This window comes from Trichomycterus rosablanca, chromosome 13 (genome assembly GCF_030014385.1).
Source record: "Trichomycterus rosablanca isolate fTriRos1 chromosome 13, fTriRos1.hap1, whole genome shotgun sequence".
In the NCBI taxonomy this organism is placed as follows: Eukaryota; Metazoa; Chordata; class Actinopteri; order Siluriformes; family Trichomycteridae; genus Trichomycterus; species Trichomycterus rosablanca.
This window is the reverse complement of record NC_086000.1, coordinates 26,928,615-26,948,888: the sequence shown is the minus strand read 5'-3', so window position 1 is coordinate 26,948,888 and position 20,274 is coordinate 26,928,615. Positions and strand designations below refer to the sequence as shown.

The window sequence follows — 20,274 nt, the reverse complement described above, 5'->3', positions numbered from 1 at the left end:
CTCTGAAGGGTTAGATGTAATCCAATAACCACCAATCAACAGGTTTATCATGAATTAGGAGCTGCTGAAACATGGGTGACAATGTACACAGTCAAGCGAGCTTTACATCACCATGGCTTATAAATTATAAAAATAAGTAAGAAATTTATAGGGCATAAGATTGTAAGTTTAACCATTAAACAACATATGATTTTTTATATTACAGTAAAAATTTGTATGGATGGTTAGATGGTATCAAGAACAACCAAACAACAGGTCCCAATCCTGGATAAATGGGAGGGTTATGTTAACACCAGTGTAACAGCTGTGCCAAATATAATACACAGACGAACAATCCTTTAATGGGAGAAGCAAAAAGAAATCATTCACATAGCACTATGATTTGTATGAAATACTATAAAAAGCCATCACTAAACACATACTACACAATAAATAGTAAGCTTAATAATACAGATGGTGTACTGCCTCACTCTGTAAGTATACCAGTAGAAGTCAAATTTGTCTAAATGGTTAAATAGAATTCAAGAACAACCAAACAACAGGTCTGCTATGTATTAGAAGCTGCATAAACAAGTGCTGACCAGAAAGCACACAATTGTTAAGCTAACATTTGCCAAAAACATCTAGATGACCCCAAAACGTTTGTGATAAGTCAAAGGTGGAACATTTTCAAAGACATTGGTCCTGTTACATGGCATAAAGCTAACACCACATTTCACCAAAACAACATCATACCAGCAATCAGTTTGATGGTCTTCTGAATGCTTTGCTTCCATGAATGGAACCAAGACTGCTCTCTATCAGAAAATCTTGAGAGAGAAGGTCTGCCTGTCAGTTTGTGACCTAAAGCTCAAGCACAGGTTATGGGTAGCAGGACAATGATCTGAAGTACACAAGCAAGGTCCATCTTTAAATGGCTTAAATAAAAGGTCTTGGGGTGGCTAAGTTAGTTCTGAATTAAACCCCATTGCAATGCTACGGCAAGACCTTAAACGGGTAGTCCAAAGAAGAGTGGGCCAAAATTTCTCCACGGCAATGAAGACTCATTGCAAGTTGTTGCAAACATTTGATTGCATTTTTTGCAGCGAATAATAGCACAACCAGATATTAGGTTTAGGGAGGCAATTCGTTTTTTTTTTAAATTATTGATATAGTTTTGAATAAATCTTTACCTTCAATAAATGGAACGATCAGTTAAAAGCTGCATGTTGTGTTTACTCATGTTGTCTTTATATTGTATGTAAATTCTGACATTCTGATCTGGTGTCTGGAAAATTCTTTTTCACAGCACTGTAAGTCTTCAGCACCTATTTTGCTTTGCAGCACCCACTGTACCAGCTGTGACATAAGCATGCCCTATTTGGTAAAATGTTTAGTGTTTGATAAAATAATTAATTACATTTACAGATGACTTTGCATAAAACATGACCTGAGTTTAAATTAAAAAAAATAATAATTAAAAAAAAATAAAAATAAATAAATAATAATAATAATACTTTTTATTGATAACTTAAACTCAAACTTAGCTTTATTTGCATGACAAAATATGGACATTTGTATTGCCAAAGCTTGGTAACATATTTAGGAAATATATTTAAACTGTATTATAATATTAATATATATGTATAAAAATATGTTATAAATGATCTGACTTGAGAAAGCGGATAAGAAAAACATATTCTGTCTATTTTTCTGAGCTGCAGTCACTTACAAACTCGAATCAATGTCTCTTATTATAGTATTGTACAAAAAAATACCTGTAATTGCAAATTGTTACAGTATAGTCCTAATCACTAGTTTACCAGTCTTTATAATAAAGCCATGGTCAGCATTTACATAGCATCTGGCATCAGGGAGCATGCTGTTTTTTGAATTGACAACATTACCACATTTAATGGCCTGACTGACTCATGTATTACTGAATTTGTAAATTGGGAACAGACATTTTTGTTTAAGGTACTTTGTACTTTTGGTGTTATGAAACTGTTTGTCTTCATATTAATTATTATTTATTTACCTGTTTCTTTTGTTTTGGGCACATCATATGAAAAGTTGAGGTATGCACTTGTCATTTCTTAACATGCTTTACAACAGGTATTATGTTTAAAATGCTTAAACGTTTAAAGTTACGTAAAATATTAACATGTATAAAATGATAACTTTAGAATCATAACATCGTGCAGTGGGGCAGTAGGCAGGGCACTGAGGGAGATGGTGAGTCGGGGGCGGGGCAGGATGCTGTAAGCCACGCCCCCTGCGTTAGATGTAGTACTATTGGGGCGAACTGAGAGAAGCGCTCAGTTCCTCACAGAGCCTGCAACAGGTAAGATCTGCTTCCTGTTTTCTACTGTTATCATAATATACGCGAGCCATTTCTCTTTACAAAAGAAACTATGCTTTATATTATGTTTTTATATTATGATATATTAATCTGTTGTGTACATATTACACATTTACATTTTTAACGATGAGGCTTTCCTGATGTGTGTTGGTTGAACACACATGATGACACGTATGAACTAAAATGTTAATAATTCATACCATTTAGTAACAAAATCTTAATGCAATGTAGTTTTTTGTACCTTGACAAAAGTAGACAAGTGCTGAACATGTTTAAAAACTTTTTGAAGACTGTAGAAATCCCAGGTGGCTCCCTCATGAAGCTGGTTGTACAAATGACAACATGTTGAAAGCTGTCATCAAGGCTCTTTAAAAATCTAAAACATAAAATAGTTTACCTTATGTAAGACACATTACTTAGTACATACTTTCTTTGTTATAGCATAGATCCCCTGACTGCACCATTATTCCATAATGTAAAAACAAGCAAATGTAAACAAATATTTCAATAATTAGATGGAGCCATAATTTTTAGGTAGTGTACACTTTTACCATGTTTACAATCAGCAGTATCAGTAACATACCAATTAACAAAAATACGTCATTGTCCAAGATCCCACGAGAAACAATTTAGGACTTTTATGACAACATTCCAAGAAGTATTAAAGCTGCTCTCGAGGCAAAAGCAGGCCAGACTCCCTTCCTGGAGTATGTGAACATTATTATAGGAAGCAGCTAGTCTTTAAATGGTCTAATATTTGTTGGTGGTTATACAATCATGCAAGCAATCATTAAACCTATCAGTGCTCTTACCTTTGTGGATTTTCTTATGTATTGGTAGATTGGCAGCATTTATTCCCTCCTTTGACTTTCTTGAAACATAAATCTGACCAGAAGTAGAAATTATGACGAATGGTGACATGTCCCATTATATTTTCCACTAGTGTTTAAGGGTTTCAGGTTTTGTGTCCCTTACACCAACCTGTTTAAAGGTTTTTAAATGTCAGCTCACCAATGACTTTTCAACAATGAATTATAGCGCTTTTGACACTGGATTTTTATTGTGGCTAGAGGTGCTTATTTAATTTAATTAAATTGTGGCTTTACTTATTAGGCCACTAATAAGTGTAAATATTACATTTAGACTTTTTGTCAATGTTTGATGTATGCTGCCAAGACATTTGAGACTCAAAAATATCAATCAATTTAATCTAATTCACCAGTTTGTAACCATGATGTAGTTACATCCTGTGATAGATTGGCACCCTGTCCAGGCTATTACTGCCTTGCGCCCAGTGTTTTCCAAGGGAAAATTGACCCGCTGTGACTCTGACCAGGATAAAGTGATTGATACAATATTTTTTGGGCTGTATAGCTTATCATTATTGTTATTGTTATTGTTATTATTATTATTATTATTATTATTATTATTATTATTATTATATGCATTATATAATAATGAATAACATTATAAATAAATAAATATAGTAAATAAAAAAATAATTATTTTATTATTATTATTTCACAAATACTGTACATACATTTATGTTATATTGTTAATCTATGTTATTTTCTTTTTGGTACATAACTTAAAATTGATGAGAAAGCTGGACAATAAAAATGCAGGAAAGAAAGAATGTCTTTACTGGTGAAGTAGGTTGGATGGCAAAGAGGACAAACAATGAATTCTCGACCAAATCAAACCTAACCCCTCACTCTAAGCCCAGAGTCCAAGCTAAAGCTTTCTTAATTATGACACATTATTAGAAGAACCAATTAATTGGAAAAGACAATTATGCTTGGAAGAAGTGAGGGTAAAAAAGGAAAAGGACAGTCCTTTGTTCCTAGAGGAACAATGAACAAGCCATTAAGAAGTTATGTTCTGGAGAAACAACATCCATACAGTCACCAGAAGTTGAAATCTACTTCATGGCATTTATAAATAAAAACATAAACAATTGTAAATAATTTGTGATTTATATAAAATACACATACAGGTTGAATGTAGAATATATCTTTAATAAATGTGCAAATTTAGATGCAGCTGTTGGTTTAAGATATATCTTTTAATAAATATTGATAATTTTTCAGTCTTATTTTCTAAAGTTTCTATAAAAAAGTTGGCTTTAAATATGAACTTATGCATAACAGAAATTTGACAAAGATACATACAATAATTTAAATATTAGTCATAAATATTCTATTTTTTCTTATTTATATACATGTATTAAAATGTATATAAAATTATTAAAACTTAAAAAGTCATGCATTGTTATTTTATAGTTATTATGCCATCATACAAAAAGCAGGTATATATTAATATATATATAAAAATATATTTAATTAATAAATAATCTGACTTGAGAAAGCGGACGAGAAGACATATTCTGTCCATTTTTCTGAACTGCATCCACTTACAAACCCAAATCAATGTCTCATATTATAGTATTCTACAACAAAAAAATACATGTGATTGCAAATTGTTACAGTATAGTCCTAAATATTACTAGTGTACCAGTCAATAAACCCATAGTCAGCATTTACATAGCATTTAGCATGAGGGAGTAAGGAACCTGCATGATTGTTTTTGGCATGTTGCTCTTTGAATTGACAAAATTAAACGGTCTCACTGACTTATACATTACTGAATTTGTAAATTGGGAACAGACATTTTTGTTTAAGTTTAAAGGTATTTTGTACCTTTGGTGTTATGACACTTAATTTTATCTTAAAATTAATGATTAATTTATTTACCTGTTTGTTTCTTTTGTTCTAGGCACACCATATGAAAAGTTGAGCTCACTGTGAAATTGTTTTTTTAATAAAAATGAATCTGAAACCACAGACCCAAAGTATTTCTAAGCGTAATGAGCTCTGTCCGGAGGACACTAAAGCAGACCTCATGCTCCCATGCTTTCGCAGAGGTCTGTATGAAGAGCCGTTCTCCTCTTATCAAAACGGACCCCTGATCTCGCATCTCCTGCGAAAAACAATCCACAATAAACAACCTGCTCATGACAATACTCACCTTTACTTATCAGCGACCTCCGTTTCTGGATCCAGCATGGGTGAATCAAGACAAACCCTGACTACTTCCATTCAAGAGGACTGGAGTAACCTGTCTTCAAAAGACAATGTTAGGGAATTAGCGTCTCCTGCCCATTCCAGCAGCGTCCTGAGTAATGAACTAGACTGTCCGTTAAATGAACATGTCCAGGCCAAGCGAGCCAGAGTGGAGAACATTATACGAGGCATGGCCGGCTCACCAAGTGAGAGGTCACATGGTGAAGAAGAGATTGTTGAGAGTGAAAGCAGCAGGCTTAACAGAGAAGTGTATAAAGAGAGCAAACGCAAACAAAAGCTCCCTCAGCATCAAGAACATTTGATCACTGTAGACACAATCAGTGATGCTAATGAAAGCAGAGATGAGGAGTGCCACAAGCTCAGAGAACAACTCCAGAGCATGCAACGCCTTTTACACCAGCTTCAGGAGAAGTTCCTGCAGATGTATGACAACAATAGCTCAGAAAATAATGGAAATGAAGATCAAAACATCCAAGAGCCACAGCCTGACACAAGCATAAATTCTGACTTAAAGTCACTTGGCCACAAAGATAAAATATACACGGATGGTCATTATCTGAGTTTTACAAGAGATCAAAATCACCACCTACAAGAGATGCTGAAGTTTGAGCTATCCAGAGCTATAAACCAAAGTGTTAATACAGTTTTCAGGAAGCTCTCAATGATTCTTGAGAACCCATCACCCCAACCAAGACTGTGTCAAAGTCAAGACTGCACTGATATTGAGAAACAGTTCTGTGGTTCAGAGCTATCTGACTCTGAGGACACCACAAAACCAGAAGCTTTCGAATGCTACGAAAGTACGCCAGCCCATAGCCCGGAGCACCAGACCGAAGCATTGTCTCTAGTAGTCCGGAAATCCCCTTTACACCAGTTAAGTTCTGTAAGCCATCCAGTTAAGAGACCATATCCAATGCATCAATCTCCATTTCAGTTTAGCCACAGTGCTCCACTGCATGACAGTCAGATCCTGCAGCATCTCCTTAAGTATGGACCTCATGCTAACTTCCCTGGGATCCCTTGCCTTCCACCATCTATAGACAGACCATCTCCAGATTCAGTGACTCATCCATGGGAAAGCATTGCCTTGAGGTCAAAGGTGAACTCTGGGCACCTCAGGCAGCACCATCGCCCTGGGATGCTTGGGCAGGTCGCTGTGGATGGACTGTGCCTCCCGCATGTCAAGATGGAGTGTGGTGAGCTGCAGAGCATGGCTGAGAGAAACACCTTTATGTCGCTCAATATATCCTTTTAAAGTTTAGGGTAAGACACCATATGTACATATTTGTGCAGTAGATTATCAAAGTATCTGTTGCACCTTATATGGGATAAAATATCAGGGCACTGTGAAATTGTAAGTTATGATGGTCATTTTTAGTAACTGCTTATTCTAGTGGGGAATAAAGTGGGTCCTGAACCTATCCTAAAAACACTTGGTACATGGCAGTAGTACACATTAGAAAGGACACTAGTGTAGTGCAAGGATGCCACTGTTTTTTTTTTTTGCACTTTATCTACGAAAAAAACGAATTAACGTAATTGTGTTGTGGCATAGCTGGTTGAGTGGATGCTGTACAGCAACATATGGCCTCGGAAGCTGGGTTCAATTATTAAAATTTATAAATAAATAAATGATAGATAATTAATGTGTTTAAAAAACAAATATATATATATACTGTATATATATATATGGTTTTTTGGGTTTTTTTTTGGAGAATGTTTTGCTAAGCTGAGCCCTAATACAGGACCCTCTGTATGGAAATAAATTGTTATAAATTAAAGTAGCAAAATTAAAAATGTATACTAAGCAAAATACTAACTTAAATATTATTGGTCATCTGTAAGTGTTCTTGAAAATGGTCCAAATATAATTTCAAAATTATTAATATTACAAGCTGAATTTTTGCTTCTGAATTTTTGCCACATCCACAATATGTCAGTGTAAATAATTCATATATTATTACAGATTAATGACACAATTTTAGGTACTTTAATTTATTTAAATTCATATTAATCTGCCACTGGCAACTATCAAACTGGCAATCTGTCTTGTTTTGTTGGTAATTGGGTTATAAGAATATACAAACAAGGTAAATGTATATTATGAAAATTTTGGGATTTCAGTGACTTTTGCAGCTGATCTTTTTCTGTGACATGAATTGGAACGAATATTAGTTTGTCCAAAAATAAAAATAAATAAAATTTATTATAATTTATTACAATAAATAAATAATAAAAATATGCAAAGTCAATGTTATACATCAAGCAACTTAAATTATTATTATATAGGAAGTTCTATAAATAATGAAGCTTTGTCAGTAATTCTTTGTCATGGTCTTCTATTCCTTGTGATTTACTGATTATACCTGGTGACTTTATTTTGACAGAACGTATTAAAAAGTACATTTAGGATGTTCAAATGATATTTTAAAAAGCGAGCTTTACACCTCTATGGTCTTTAAGGCAGCCGAGAAACTCACTTTTTCACAGTGACATCTAAGGCCTTGGGGATGTAAAGCTTGCTTAAATGTGGACAATAGTCAATTATTGTCTTTTATAATATTTCAGTTATTTTTTTGTGTTCCAAACATTTTATCACAAAGAAAACAGTAATAGAATATAATTGACGTTCCCAGACAGCCGCAAAATCCATGTCTCCTACAAGTGTATGTAAACATTTGACCTACTCTATAGGTTTACCACTGGCTACATATTCATGCAAACATTTGTGCAATTTGCTTAAGCGTTCTCTGAACCACCTTGCCTTTGTGTAATTTACTCTTATTTGCTGTGTATTGCTGTGTACGAAGCACAAAGAAGCAGCTGAACAAACTACCTGCTCCGAGCCCTACCTTGGTGAACAATGAGTTGTTGAATTGAGTGCTGCACTGAGCAGGTCCACTAACCCAGACTTCAAGGAGAATTTTTCCTTTGATCTGACTAACCCCAAAGAAAATTGTAGCATCTTCTTTAATCTGGGCCCAGTAATGACTGTAAGTCCAGAAAAAGACAAATAAAAAGGAATACAAGGCTTTGATAAGAATTGTCAGGAACAAAAGCCAATTTTCAAAGGCAGAAAAAAGCAACGGTTGCTGCTCAGGATATTCTCTTGATTCTTTTTTCCGTGACTTGAAAAGGTGCAGAATATGATTCTGTACTCTTGATGTGATTGGAATGGACCAGAGTGGTCATTTTTTGTTGTTATTGAATAGGAAGCTCTTCACTATCATTATACTGTATTGCATGTCATGTACATATGTTGATGCTGAGCATTTGGCCTTTTATGATCTGTATTTTCTGACGGTTGATTACCATAGTGGCCATGGTGGGGCCATAGTGCCACATAGCTTCAGGGACCTTTTTTGATTCTGACTTTTGGTTTGTTTGGGTACTCTAAATTTCTCTTACATGTAAAAAAAATACCAGTAGGTGGGCTGGCTGCTCAAAATTGTCTGTAGGTATGAATAAGGATTGTGTGATGTTTTACAATAGACTGGCAACCTGAAAGCATGTTGAATTTTATTTACTTGGGAAGTCTAGACTGAGTGATTTAGAATTCTAGTTTATTTTTCTGCATCTGATTTAGTTTTCCTCTGAGCGTTTGTTTTCCTTTGAACAAATTCTCATCCAATTTTGATATCACTCTACCTATTTCAGATTCACTGCTCACTAATACATATATGCACTGACATGACCAAACTGTGAGAAGAAGATGTTGTACTCTGCATCTAAACAATTCTGATTTGAACTAATGCTCAGATGTAACAGGATCCTCTTGGCAAAAAATCTCATACCCAAATTGAATTACTCTTTCTAGTGTTTTCCCAGCAAATCAATTACTATTGATTAACATGAAACTAAGAGGCTGGAGTGGATGTCTCTAATTGAAATCCCTAATCGAATCTGTTTCTGCAATTTTGCCAATTAGCACGTGCTGCTTGTGTTAATTGACTCGATGGTTAGTGTACAGTTGTCTAAACATATTTAATTTGGACCACACTGTCAAAACACAAGTGCCAAAATAGAGAGGAAAAAGTACCCAACAAATTTTGTTTTCACTGTTTAATATACCTCAGTGCCTATTTCCACTTTAAATGTATACACAATGTATTTAACTTATATTTTTTAATATGAATTAATATATTAGCATAAACACATATATTATATATATATATATATATATATACATATACGTATATATATATATATATATATATATATATATATATATACAGTGTATCACAAAAGTGAGTACACCCCTCACATTTCTGCAGATATTTAAGTATATTTTTTCATGGGACAACACTGACAGAATGACACTTTGACACAATGAAAAGTAGTCTGTGTGCAGCTTATATAACAGTGTAAATTTATTCTTCCCTCAAAATAACTCAATATACAGCCATTAATGTCTAAACCACCGGCAACAAAAGTGAGTACACCCCTAAGAGACTACACCCCTAAATGTCCAAATTGAGCACTGCTTGTCATTTTCCCTCCAAAATGTCATGTGACTCGTTAGTGTTACTAGGTCTCAGGTGTGCATAGGGAGCAGGTGTGTTCAATTTAGTAGTACAGCTCTCACACTCTCTCATACTGGTCACTGAAAGTTCCAACATGGCACCTCATGGCAAAGAACTCTCTGAGGATCTTAAAAGACGAATTGTTGCGCTACATGAAGATGGCCAAGGCTACAAGAAGATTGCCAACACCCTGAAACTGAGCTGCAGCACAGTGGCCAAGATCATCCAGCGTTTTAAAAGAGCAGGGTCCACTCAGAACAGACCTCACGTTGGTCGTCCAAAGAAGCTGAGTGCACGTGCTCAGCGTCACATCCAACTGCTGTCTTTGAAAGATAGGCGCAGGAGTGCTGTCAGCATTGCTGCAGAGATTGAAAAGGTGGGGGGTCAGCCTGTCAGTGCTCAGACCATACGCCGCACACTACATCAAATTGGTCTGCATGGCTGTCACCCCAGAAGGAAGCCTCTTCTGAAGTCTCTACACAAGAAAGCCCGCAAACAGTTTGCTGAAGACATGTCAACAAAGGACATGGATTACTGGAACCATGTCCTATGGTCTGATGAGACCAAGATTAATTTGTTTGGTTCAGATGGTCTCAAGCATGTGTGGCGGCAATCAGGTGAGGAGTACAAAGATAAGTGTGTCATGCCTACAGTCAAGCATGGTGGTGGGAATGCCATGGTCTGGGGCTGCATGAGTGCAGCAGGTGTTGGGGAGTTACATTTCATTGAGGGACACATGAACTCCAATATGTACTGTGAAATACTGAAGCAGAGCATGATCCCCTCCCTCCGGAAACTGGGTCGCAGGGCAGTGTTCCAGCATGATAATGACCCCAAACACACCTCTAAGACGACCACTGCTTTATTGAAGAGGCTGAGGGTAAAGGTGATGGACTGGCCAAGCATGTCTCCAGACCTAAACCCAATAGAACATCTTTGGGGCATCCTCAAGCGGAAGGTGGAGGAGCGCAAAGTCTCGAATATCCGCCAGCTCCGTGATGTCGTCATGGAGGAGTGGAAAAGCATTCCAGTGGCAACCTGTGAAGCTCTGGTAAACTCCATGCCCAGGAGAGTTAAGGCAGTTCTGGGAAATAATGGTGGCCACACAAAATATTGACACTTCAGGAACTTTCACTAAGGGGTGTACTCACTTTTGTTGCCGGTGGTTTAGACATTAATGGCTGTATATTGAGTTATTTTGAGGGAAGAATAAATTTACACTGTTATATAAGCTGCACACAGACTACTTTTCATTGTGTCAAAGTGTCATTCTGTCAGTGTTGTCCCATGAAAAGATATACTTAAATATCTGCAGAAATGTGAGGGGTGTACTCACTTTTGTGATACACTGTATATATCATTTTATTTCATTTTTTTTTTTTGTTTTTTTTGCAATTTCTCCCATTTTCTCCCAATTTAGTGTAGTTAATTTGTCTTCCGCTGCTGGGGATCCCCAATTTTTTGCAGTTGAGGAGGGTTTATTGCTGTTCATGCCTCCCCCGACCCGTGCGCATCCCTTAACGGAACTTTTTTTCACCCATGCACTCTGCACAGGCACCTATATCTGCCAATCAGGGTCATACAAAACTTTGTCCTGTCAAAAAAATTTTTTTATGTAAATTAAATGTCTTAAATGTTAATTTCCCAGCCGCAAATAACACAATCAGCATTTAAACAAGTCACTGAAAGCAGTTTTATATAACCCATGTAATGGTTAAGAGTGTACACATTTATTCTGTGTTCTCTGTTCCTCTCCCGACCTCACAAAATACTGTAAATGGATTGGCTAATCTAGTTTGCCCCTAGGTGTGAGTAAGTCACTGTGAATGTGTGATGGCCTGTGATAGATTGTCCATGCTGTATTTCAACCTTGTGCAACATATTACTGGGACTCACCACAACCCTGATCAGACTGAAGCAATGACTAAAGATAAATGTATGAATCAACTGATAACACAGATTACACAAACTGGTCATTCTTTAAAATGCTCTGGATTTATTTAGTTTATAAACTATAAAAATGCTAATTTACTGCTCATTATGGTCAATTGTTTGCTTTTTAGAGCATTTTAGATTTACTGTTTTTATTTTTATTCTAACATGAATATATTAATGTTTACAAATGTTAACATATCATTAAGTACACAATTTCTTTTTTGTTTATTTTCTATTTAAACAAATTGATTTTATGGTCCTTAACTTTGCTACATTCAGGAGGGTTTAACCCCCAACCATTTAAAGAAAGCCAAGCTGATGTTTTTCTACACACGCTACCCAAGTTCAAACATACTGAAGGTCTATTTCCCAGACGTCAAGGTATGACCATGTTTTAAGCTAAACACTTTAAACAAATGTTATTTATTGAAATTATCAAATTGTCTGTATTTTCTAAATCAAACATATATGATTCCACTTTAACAAAGAACAGAACTTTTCAGAAATTCTGTACCCTCTTTTACATTGTTTTTACAACAGCAATATACAAACTTTATGCAGGCAGTGAGAAGATTTAAATTGTTAAAGGGACAGGCACGATGGTTTATCTTTAACACAGTTTTAAAAGTTCTTCAAGTCAACAAAAGAAGACAAAAGAAGGAGTAGCGCATGCAGCCTCCTCTATTTAGCAGTAACCCCCTAAATGCTGCGTGACCACTGAGCTGTAAGAAGTAACAATAAAGCCGTGCTGATCCACTTATTAAGGAGATTAATTTAGACCCTGTGACAACATGTGTATACTCTTGTAAGTGTGGTACATGTCCCGAGGCTCAAAATAAGATATGATGCTACTGAATTGACCAAATTTAGCACTTGTTTAACTGTTGTGTAGTGTACTGTATTAAAACTCTATTTTGACCTAGGTTTAAACATTCAACTAATAGACATAAAATATATTTATTGTACAGGACTACATATTTCGAGTTCAATCAGTAATTACAGCTGTCCTTGGACTACAAACAATACCTGGGTTTACATTACATTACATTTTCAGCATTTAGCCAACACATTTATCCAAAGTGACTTACAGTACTGTGACAGTATATTGTAGCAATTGAAGGTTAAGGACCTTGCTCAAGGGTCCAACAGTGTCAATCTGGCAGTGGTGGAGCTTGAACCAGCGGCTTTTTTATTACTAGTCCAGCACCTTAACCACTAGGCTACAACTGCCCATAAATTATGATTAAAATTATGATTTAATTTTATGTTCTGCTTGAACACAATTCCATATGCTAGCACAGATCAGCTCACCAACATACTGAGGCACTGCCAGACGCATGAGTCAACGCTGTCAAAAGCATACTTATACTTGTAAGGGCCATGCAATTGTACGTCATTGTGCCAAAAGTATGCGGACAACTCTCCTAATTATTAAGTACATTGCCATCAACGTGTATAAAATCTGTTAATTATTTGATTATATAAAATAAATCAGAGGCTCCTAACATCAAGGACCTGAGCAAACAAGTTCCATATAGACATGTTTTGGTCTAAAGAAACTCCAGTCACCTGCTAAAAGCCCAGCCCACTGAAATACTGAACACTTCTGGAGTGAATTGGAACATGGATTGCATGCCAGGCTATATCATCCAGTGCCTGACCTCACTAATGCTCTTTTGGGGCTATGGCTGCACATATACAAATGCTCTTTTGAATGAAAGAGACACACTGCAAAATTCCAAAAATTCTAAAATAAGGGCAGCGGTAGCTCAAGGATTAAGGTGCTGGCCACTGTTGGTCCCCTGAGCAGGGCCCTTAACACTCAATAAGTTTTGATTTGTATTCAGACATAATTCTAAGTTGCTATGGATAAAAGCGTCTACTAAACGATGCAAATGTAAATTCAAGTTGCTGTGGAAAGCCCTCCCATAAGAGTTAGTTTTAAATATGGTCATGTTTTTAAAAATAGTAAGTCATGGCCATGTGTAGACATACTTTGTGCATTAGACACCTGTACTAATACATTTAAAAAATGTTTAGACACAAAAAATGTAATACGTGCAAACTATTCTCTCTGGCCTGTCGTCTCTCACCAGCACAGCATGATTGAAATGCTGAGTTCCCCTGACCTCTGTGGTTTAATGTGAAGAGCCTAAATCAAGTCTCTTGCTCTTTCACGTCTGACCCTTCTGTGGGAAGTCACAGTGAACAAAAGCAATGCTAATCCTAGTGTCTGATTCCATTCCTATCAGTCAAACTCACTAAGAGTCAGGCTTCCTTCTGGCCTCTTCCACAATCCTGGTATCACCCGGGGCAAAAAGGGAAAGAAGCGTCTTTGATGACAGCACAGCCCTTGGGCATTTTTAGCTCCCTCCTTTTTTTTTTCTCTCTTTTTGGATGAGTTGATAAAATAACAGTGCTAATGGCAAGACTAAGTTCAGCTGCAGTGTTTCCATAGCAGGTTTTTCATGGACATTAATCTGGTGAATCTGGTGAGAATAATGAATTGTGTAACTTAAAAGATTCATAAGTACAAATAAAATGGACCATATTAATAATCATAGTACTACTAAAACTTTATAGCATTTGGTTATAAAAGGTCAAACAAAAAGTCTGTTACTTGTAAATGATCAACTTTATTGACCACATCAAAATAAGAAAATGTCATGCCATCATTAAAACTGAGAACAGTGAAATGTCATTTTCCGACCTCCATTTAATGGATTTAACAGACAAAATCTGGAAAACTGAATGTCTCCTCCGATTGTTTAAAATTTACCAAGACCAGTAGTTCAGTAAATGTCCGCTGGTCGGCGCATGTCTCTTTGTTTACACGAGTGATAGACTTTGGGTGTGTTCGAAAACCTAGTGAGCTCTCTACATAGACAGCATTTTACGTCATCTTACGCGCGCTGCTGAAATTTCAACTGTATTTTGACTTAAGAACTAGTGAGCATCCGATGCTACCTTAGCGGTGGAGGAAATCCCAGCATTCATTGTGGCACAACTTTTCTCACAGAAAAATAAAAAATATGGCGGACGGTGCGGAGAATTATTTTCAAACGTAAATAAATTATTATTGATTTTTAATTTGAATAAACTTGCACAAGTGTCATTTATTTGCAAATTCAGGCTTGTCAGCGAATTTAACCGTTTTCGGTACATGAACGGAGATGTTAGTTGACATGCTAGCGTGTTGTGCCACCCCATCCCATTTGTTTGAATGGCATGAGGCTAACTGTGTTAGCTTAGTTAGCAAAAACTGGATTCGCTGTCTAAATAGTGCGTTCAAATAACATGCCTTATACGTCAATGACTTATTAGAATCCTCTCTACTTAGGCAGCTGCCTATGTAGACAGTAAGACAGCAAGGCAGCTCACTAGGTTTTCGAACACACCCTTTGTTTTGCTGGGAGGCTCGCTTTGTTCTCGCCTATAAAATTTCTCCCCGGTAGTACAGTACACCAATTGTAATATTTATTTACAATACATATTTACATATCTATTTACATTGTTCATTTTACTGTTTATCATATGTGCAAGTTTAGCACTTGTGGACCTAAGGACTGTATTTTCATATATTTTCGCACCCCCTGAAAAAAAACCCTTGGTTTTTTGGACGATTTTATGGACCAGTGCTCCCCCTTTAGTCTATTAAATTGAGGTTCCACTGTATTATATTACATCAAAATAAGAAAATGTCATGCCATCATTAAAATCAAGTATTATATTAATGTTAATGTTCACCTGAATTGGTAATATATAATCCGTTTTTTCTTTTTTCTTTTCCCTTTCCAGTTTAATCGTTGCATTACCTCCCAGCTAATCAAGTGGTTCAGTAACTTCCGAGAGTTCTACTACATTCAGATGGAGAAGTTTGCCCGTCAGGCCATCGTGGATGGAGTAAGTGACGTGAAAGAGGTTTCTGTTACCAGAGACTCTGAAGTCTTCCGTGCTCTTAACATGCACTACAACAAAGCCAATGACTTCCAGGTATGTTTTCTTACAGATTGTATTAAGAGTTTCAATATTTGTAAAAAGTGAGTATGAAGTGAGTAGAAAGTGATGCCTATTTATATATATTTTTTGTTGTTGTACAAACCCCTTTTTCAAAGATTGGTATGCAACACGAGCCTTTGATCTCTGATTCGTTCATTCTCTTGTTCCTTTATTTAACTGACAAGTACAGTAAATTGATGCTTGTAACACACTCAAAGAAGTTGGAACAGGGCAAAATAAGACTTTCCACAATAAGCAGGTGAACTGATAAAAGGTGAGGGTATCATGATTGGGTATTAAAGATGGATCCACCAGACTGGTCCACACAATGATTGGTCATGGCTCACCACTTTGTGCCAAACGTCATTCTAGTTAAGGGCAAATTATTTAAAAGGAACATTTCTTAACACATGGTTGCAAATAATATATGTGTTTTATCATCTACTGTACAAAATATTGGGAAAAGATTTAGAAAATATGTATAAATCTTAGTGCATTATGAAAAGGACAATCAGATACTGGCAACCACTGTTTACCCGGAATTACTGGGCACAATGCAATAATAGGAAAAGGATGCCAACCCTCTGCATACTTTTATTTTAACTTACAGCTTTGCCTGCTTTTATACTATCTTGCAATGTGGTAAGAAATAGCATCAAAAGCTGAGTTATGTTTACAGAATGTGTAGTTGTCACCGGACATTTGACTGCTGGAATAAATAAGAAAAGACAATATACTGATCAGCTATAACATTAAAACCACCTGTCTAGGCCCCCCTAGTGCTGCCAAAACAACTCTGACCTGTCAAAGGCATGGACTTTACAAGACCTCTGAAGGCGTCTTGTGGAATCTGGCGCCTAGACGTGAGCAGCCGATCCTTTAAGTCCTGTAAGTTGTGAGATGGGGCCTTCGTGGATCACACTTGTTTGTCCAGCACATCCCACAAATGCTTGATCAGATTGAGATCTGGGGAATGTGATGGCTAAGTCAGCATGTTGAACGCTTTGTCACGTCCCTTTAGGCAGGTGATACTTACATGCCAGTGTAAGTTGTATAATCAGGTGCAACAGTGTTGTTGGGATTTTTAAACTCCTTACTGTCAATGCTGGTGATTAACCAATGTAAGATTAACACTAGTCATTTGTATGAGAAAGGAAAATGGCTCTTGTCTCTAGCTGTACAACTACAAGTGCTCACAGTGCTAAAGAAGAAGACAGTAAGTTCAAAAAGTATTTAAATTTCCCAACAACACTGCTGCACCTGATACATTCATACCAGAACAACACACACTAGCATGACACTACAGTGTTAGTGGTATGCAGGGCTGAGAACAGTCCACCACCGAAGCATCATCTGGTCAGTAAGAGTCCCTTTAGGTTGACAAATGGGGTACAGGGGGTCCTACACAGGACCCACTAAAATCTATAGTTTTTGTAGTTTATTTTGAAGGGGCCAGGGGGCCTACACAATAAAGATGCTTCCTTAATAGTACAACCCTAATAAAAAGTGTCTGTACTCAGTAAGGTCCCATTTAGAATAAGCAAAGTGGGTTAATAAAATAGCCTATATAATAAAACCAGTAGCCTTGAATTGTCAAACTACTGATTCACTATGTCTTTTTTAAACTATTAATACTGTTAGCTAATGATCATGTATGATGACTATCCTCAGTATGATCCGCACTACCACACTGCACCTGTGACAGTGCAGTCTTTAGAAGCCAGTATCCAAGAGCCCAGTGCTGCCTAGCTATCTGTGGGAAAAGGAAGCCACAGAATCCTGCTAAAACAACTAAGGATTAGAAACTGGCCATGCCTGAGCAAGGCCGGGATTGCTACTGATGCGGAATGCTGAGAAAGTTGCCACAGATTCTGAGGGAGAAGGGCCAGCCAATGGGAACGAGCTGAGACAGTTGTCTTTACCTTGGGCCTAAGACATTCCATTCCCATGGAAAAAGAACATAGCATGAGTGGACCATCAACAGCTTGCAGAGCTACACTATAGGAACTAATGACAACAGATAGATTGTCCTCCCTCGCACCAAACCCTCACTGCTTCCAGTCTGATCTCACAAAATAATGTGTGCCCACAAGAAGTAAAGCCAAAAATCCTGGGAAGGGTTTATTTATCCGAATGGATAAATTTGAAATGACAAGCTACCCAAACGAAAGCACGCGTCCGTGCTGGAGAACTAATGATTCTGATGCTTTAGAACACATGCTGAGAACAAAGGCAGAAAGTGCAGGTTGTTTGGAAGTGAGCACATTAAAGATTGCAAGTAATGATGGACATATCTACAGTGCTTGTTCAGAGTGCTGAACTAATGAAGTTTAAAAGAGCCTTGGCTTTCTATATTAACTTCATTCTATCATTGTGTGACATCAAAGCCTGAAGGTATTAATTTACCACATGAGTTTTGCCAGCATCTTTGACTGTTGCTACAGCTGAATATGATGAGCGTACAATTAAATAACTGCACACGAAGTTCTGACTTTGGGTTCCCTGGTACATTCTCTTGATAGGTCTTGCCCATCAGTATTTAGAATTGCAGTGCTTAAAAGTATTTTAAGTATTGTTATACTTTTTGAGGATGAATATACCCCAAACTGCTTAACATATTCTATTTAAATACTTAGATAAATGTCACACACATGAACAGAAAAGTTAAACGCTCACAAATAAAAAAAAAGACATTTAACTAGTTCAAAGTACACAGGGTAATCCAAAGAGTAGTCAGTAACAAGAAGGTCAGCACATAAACAAACTAGGCAAAACAAGATATAAGGGCAAACACAGAAGATGTAGTCAGAATATCGTCATAAAGGGTCATGTGCAAAAATACCTTGGCACATAAAATTGCTCAGTACGCAGAACAACTGGCAACACCTCGCAAGATATCATGGTTTACATCAACCCCTAAATAGACATCCCTTGATTAGTTACAGGTGTCAGTTTAGTTACAGATGAGTTACAGATCACCTGCTGACTCCTGGGAATTGAAGTCCTCCACTTCATTGTAGTCAGCGGGTACTAACAAAAGAGTGGCAGCAACATGAACAGCAGGCAGTGTGACAAATAATATGTGTAATGATATATTAAGCTTTTAAATTTGAAACTTGTGCACGGGTGTTTAGCAAGTGGAGCAAGCATCACACAGCAATATGGGTCTTGAGAACTTAAGAGCAATTCTTAACCAACATCACTTTCAGTGAGGAGTGGGTTACCATCTGGTACTCTGGTTTGCCCTTATTTGCCCAAAATATGCATGAGGTGGATAAGCTGCTTTAAACTGTGCCTAGGCGTCAGTGACTTTGCAGTTTGTTCAGGATGTATTCCAGCCTTTTAACCATTGTTGCCAATGTTTTTCTTTTTTCTTTCTTTTCATTGTAATTTCTTAATCTTTCGTCTGTTTTTTCTCTCATTCTTTATCATATTTTATATACCTGTTATTTTCTTTATTATTTTTGTCTGTTTGTTAGTCCATCTGTGCTACCTCTTTATATTGTTTTTTTATAGTGTCCTACTGCAAATGTATTATTATTATCATTAATATTGTATTACACAGTTAAATCTGGCCATTACCACTTATGTTTAGGAATCACTGATTGAATCTCTGTTGAATCATTCTAATAATTAAATGCCTTCATGTGGTACAACAGCACACAAATTGCTAAATAGTTAAAATACAAACTAGGCCTTAATGCTTTTTTGTTTTTCTTGACTGGCAGGTTCCTGACAGGTTTCTCGAAGTGGGCAAAATCACCCTTCTGGAATTCTACAATGCCATCTCTATAAGTAAAGATTCAGACCCCTCCTGGAAGAAAGCCATTTACAAAGTCATCTGTAAACTGGACAGTGAAGTTCCAGAAGAATTTAAATCGCCATCATACTTCTAGGTGAAAATCATTCCCTAGATAAACTAAGAACTGTGTAGTGAATAGGATTTATAACAGAGCAGTCTCATTCTATTTAATTTTATTATATATTGTACTTGTATAGCGCTTTTAACTCTTGGTCTGTGTATAAATGAGAAGCAAAAATGACAGTGGCAGACAAACTCTCTCTGAGAACACATGGAAGAAAGCTTTTATTGTGATTCTTGTGAAGATAATAAAATGTTTCATTTTGAACTATACTGTTCTGGAAATGCTGAAGATTTTTAAATGTGGCTGGTTCATATAAACAAGATAAGTCCACCTTTATGTGTTTAGTTTACCAACTTGATACTGGGAATTAAAATGAATATAGCATTCTCTCTGTCTTTTCTTTTTTGAGTTAATTGTACTTTAATTTGTACTGCAATAGGATCTGTCAAGTTTACTGTAAAGTTTATGTAGTCTACTGTAACTGTCATGAATAGAAAAAAAGAAAACATCCTAAAAAATTAATGTGT

General features: G+C 36.5%; 1 protein-coding gene across 1 annotated transcript; it reads left to right on the top strand.

The window, feature by feature from the left end:
- The first annotated feature begins 5,129 nt into the window (after nt 1-5,129).
- On the top strand, nt 5,130-20,016 carry prox2 (prospero homeobox 2). Its single transcript, XM_063007872.1, has 5 exons — nt 5,130-5,408; nt 5,445-6,667; nt 12,156-12,263; nt 15,681-15,875; nt 19,610-20,016. The coding sequence occupies exons 1-5, from the start codon at nt 5,168-5,170 to the stop codon at nt 19,775-19,777; spliced, it is 1,935 nt and encodes a 644-aa protein (XP_062863942.1). The 5' UTR covers nt 5,130-5,167; the 3' UTR covers nt 19,778-20,016.
- The last annotated feature ends 258 nt before the right edge of the window (nt 20,017-20,274 follow it).

What these genes read in the sequence shown, in the direction of transcription:
- prox2 (XM_063007872.1), top strand. Translation starts at nt 5,168, where the DNA reads ATGAATCTGAAACCACAGACCCAAAGTATTTCTAAGCGTAATGAGCTC. An exon ending in CGTTTCTGGATCCAGCATGG is followed by an intron (nt 5,409 to 5,444) that starts GTGAATCAAGAC and finishes CTTCCATTCAAG; the next exon opens with AGGACTGGAGTAACCTGTCT. An exon ending in ACAAAGCCAATGACTTCCAG is followed by an intron (nt 15,876 to 19,609) that starts GTATGTTTTCTT and finishes CTTGACTGGCAG; the next exon opens with GTTCCTGACAGGTTTCTCGA.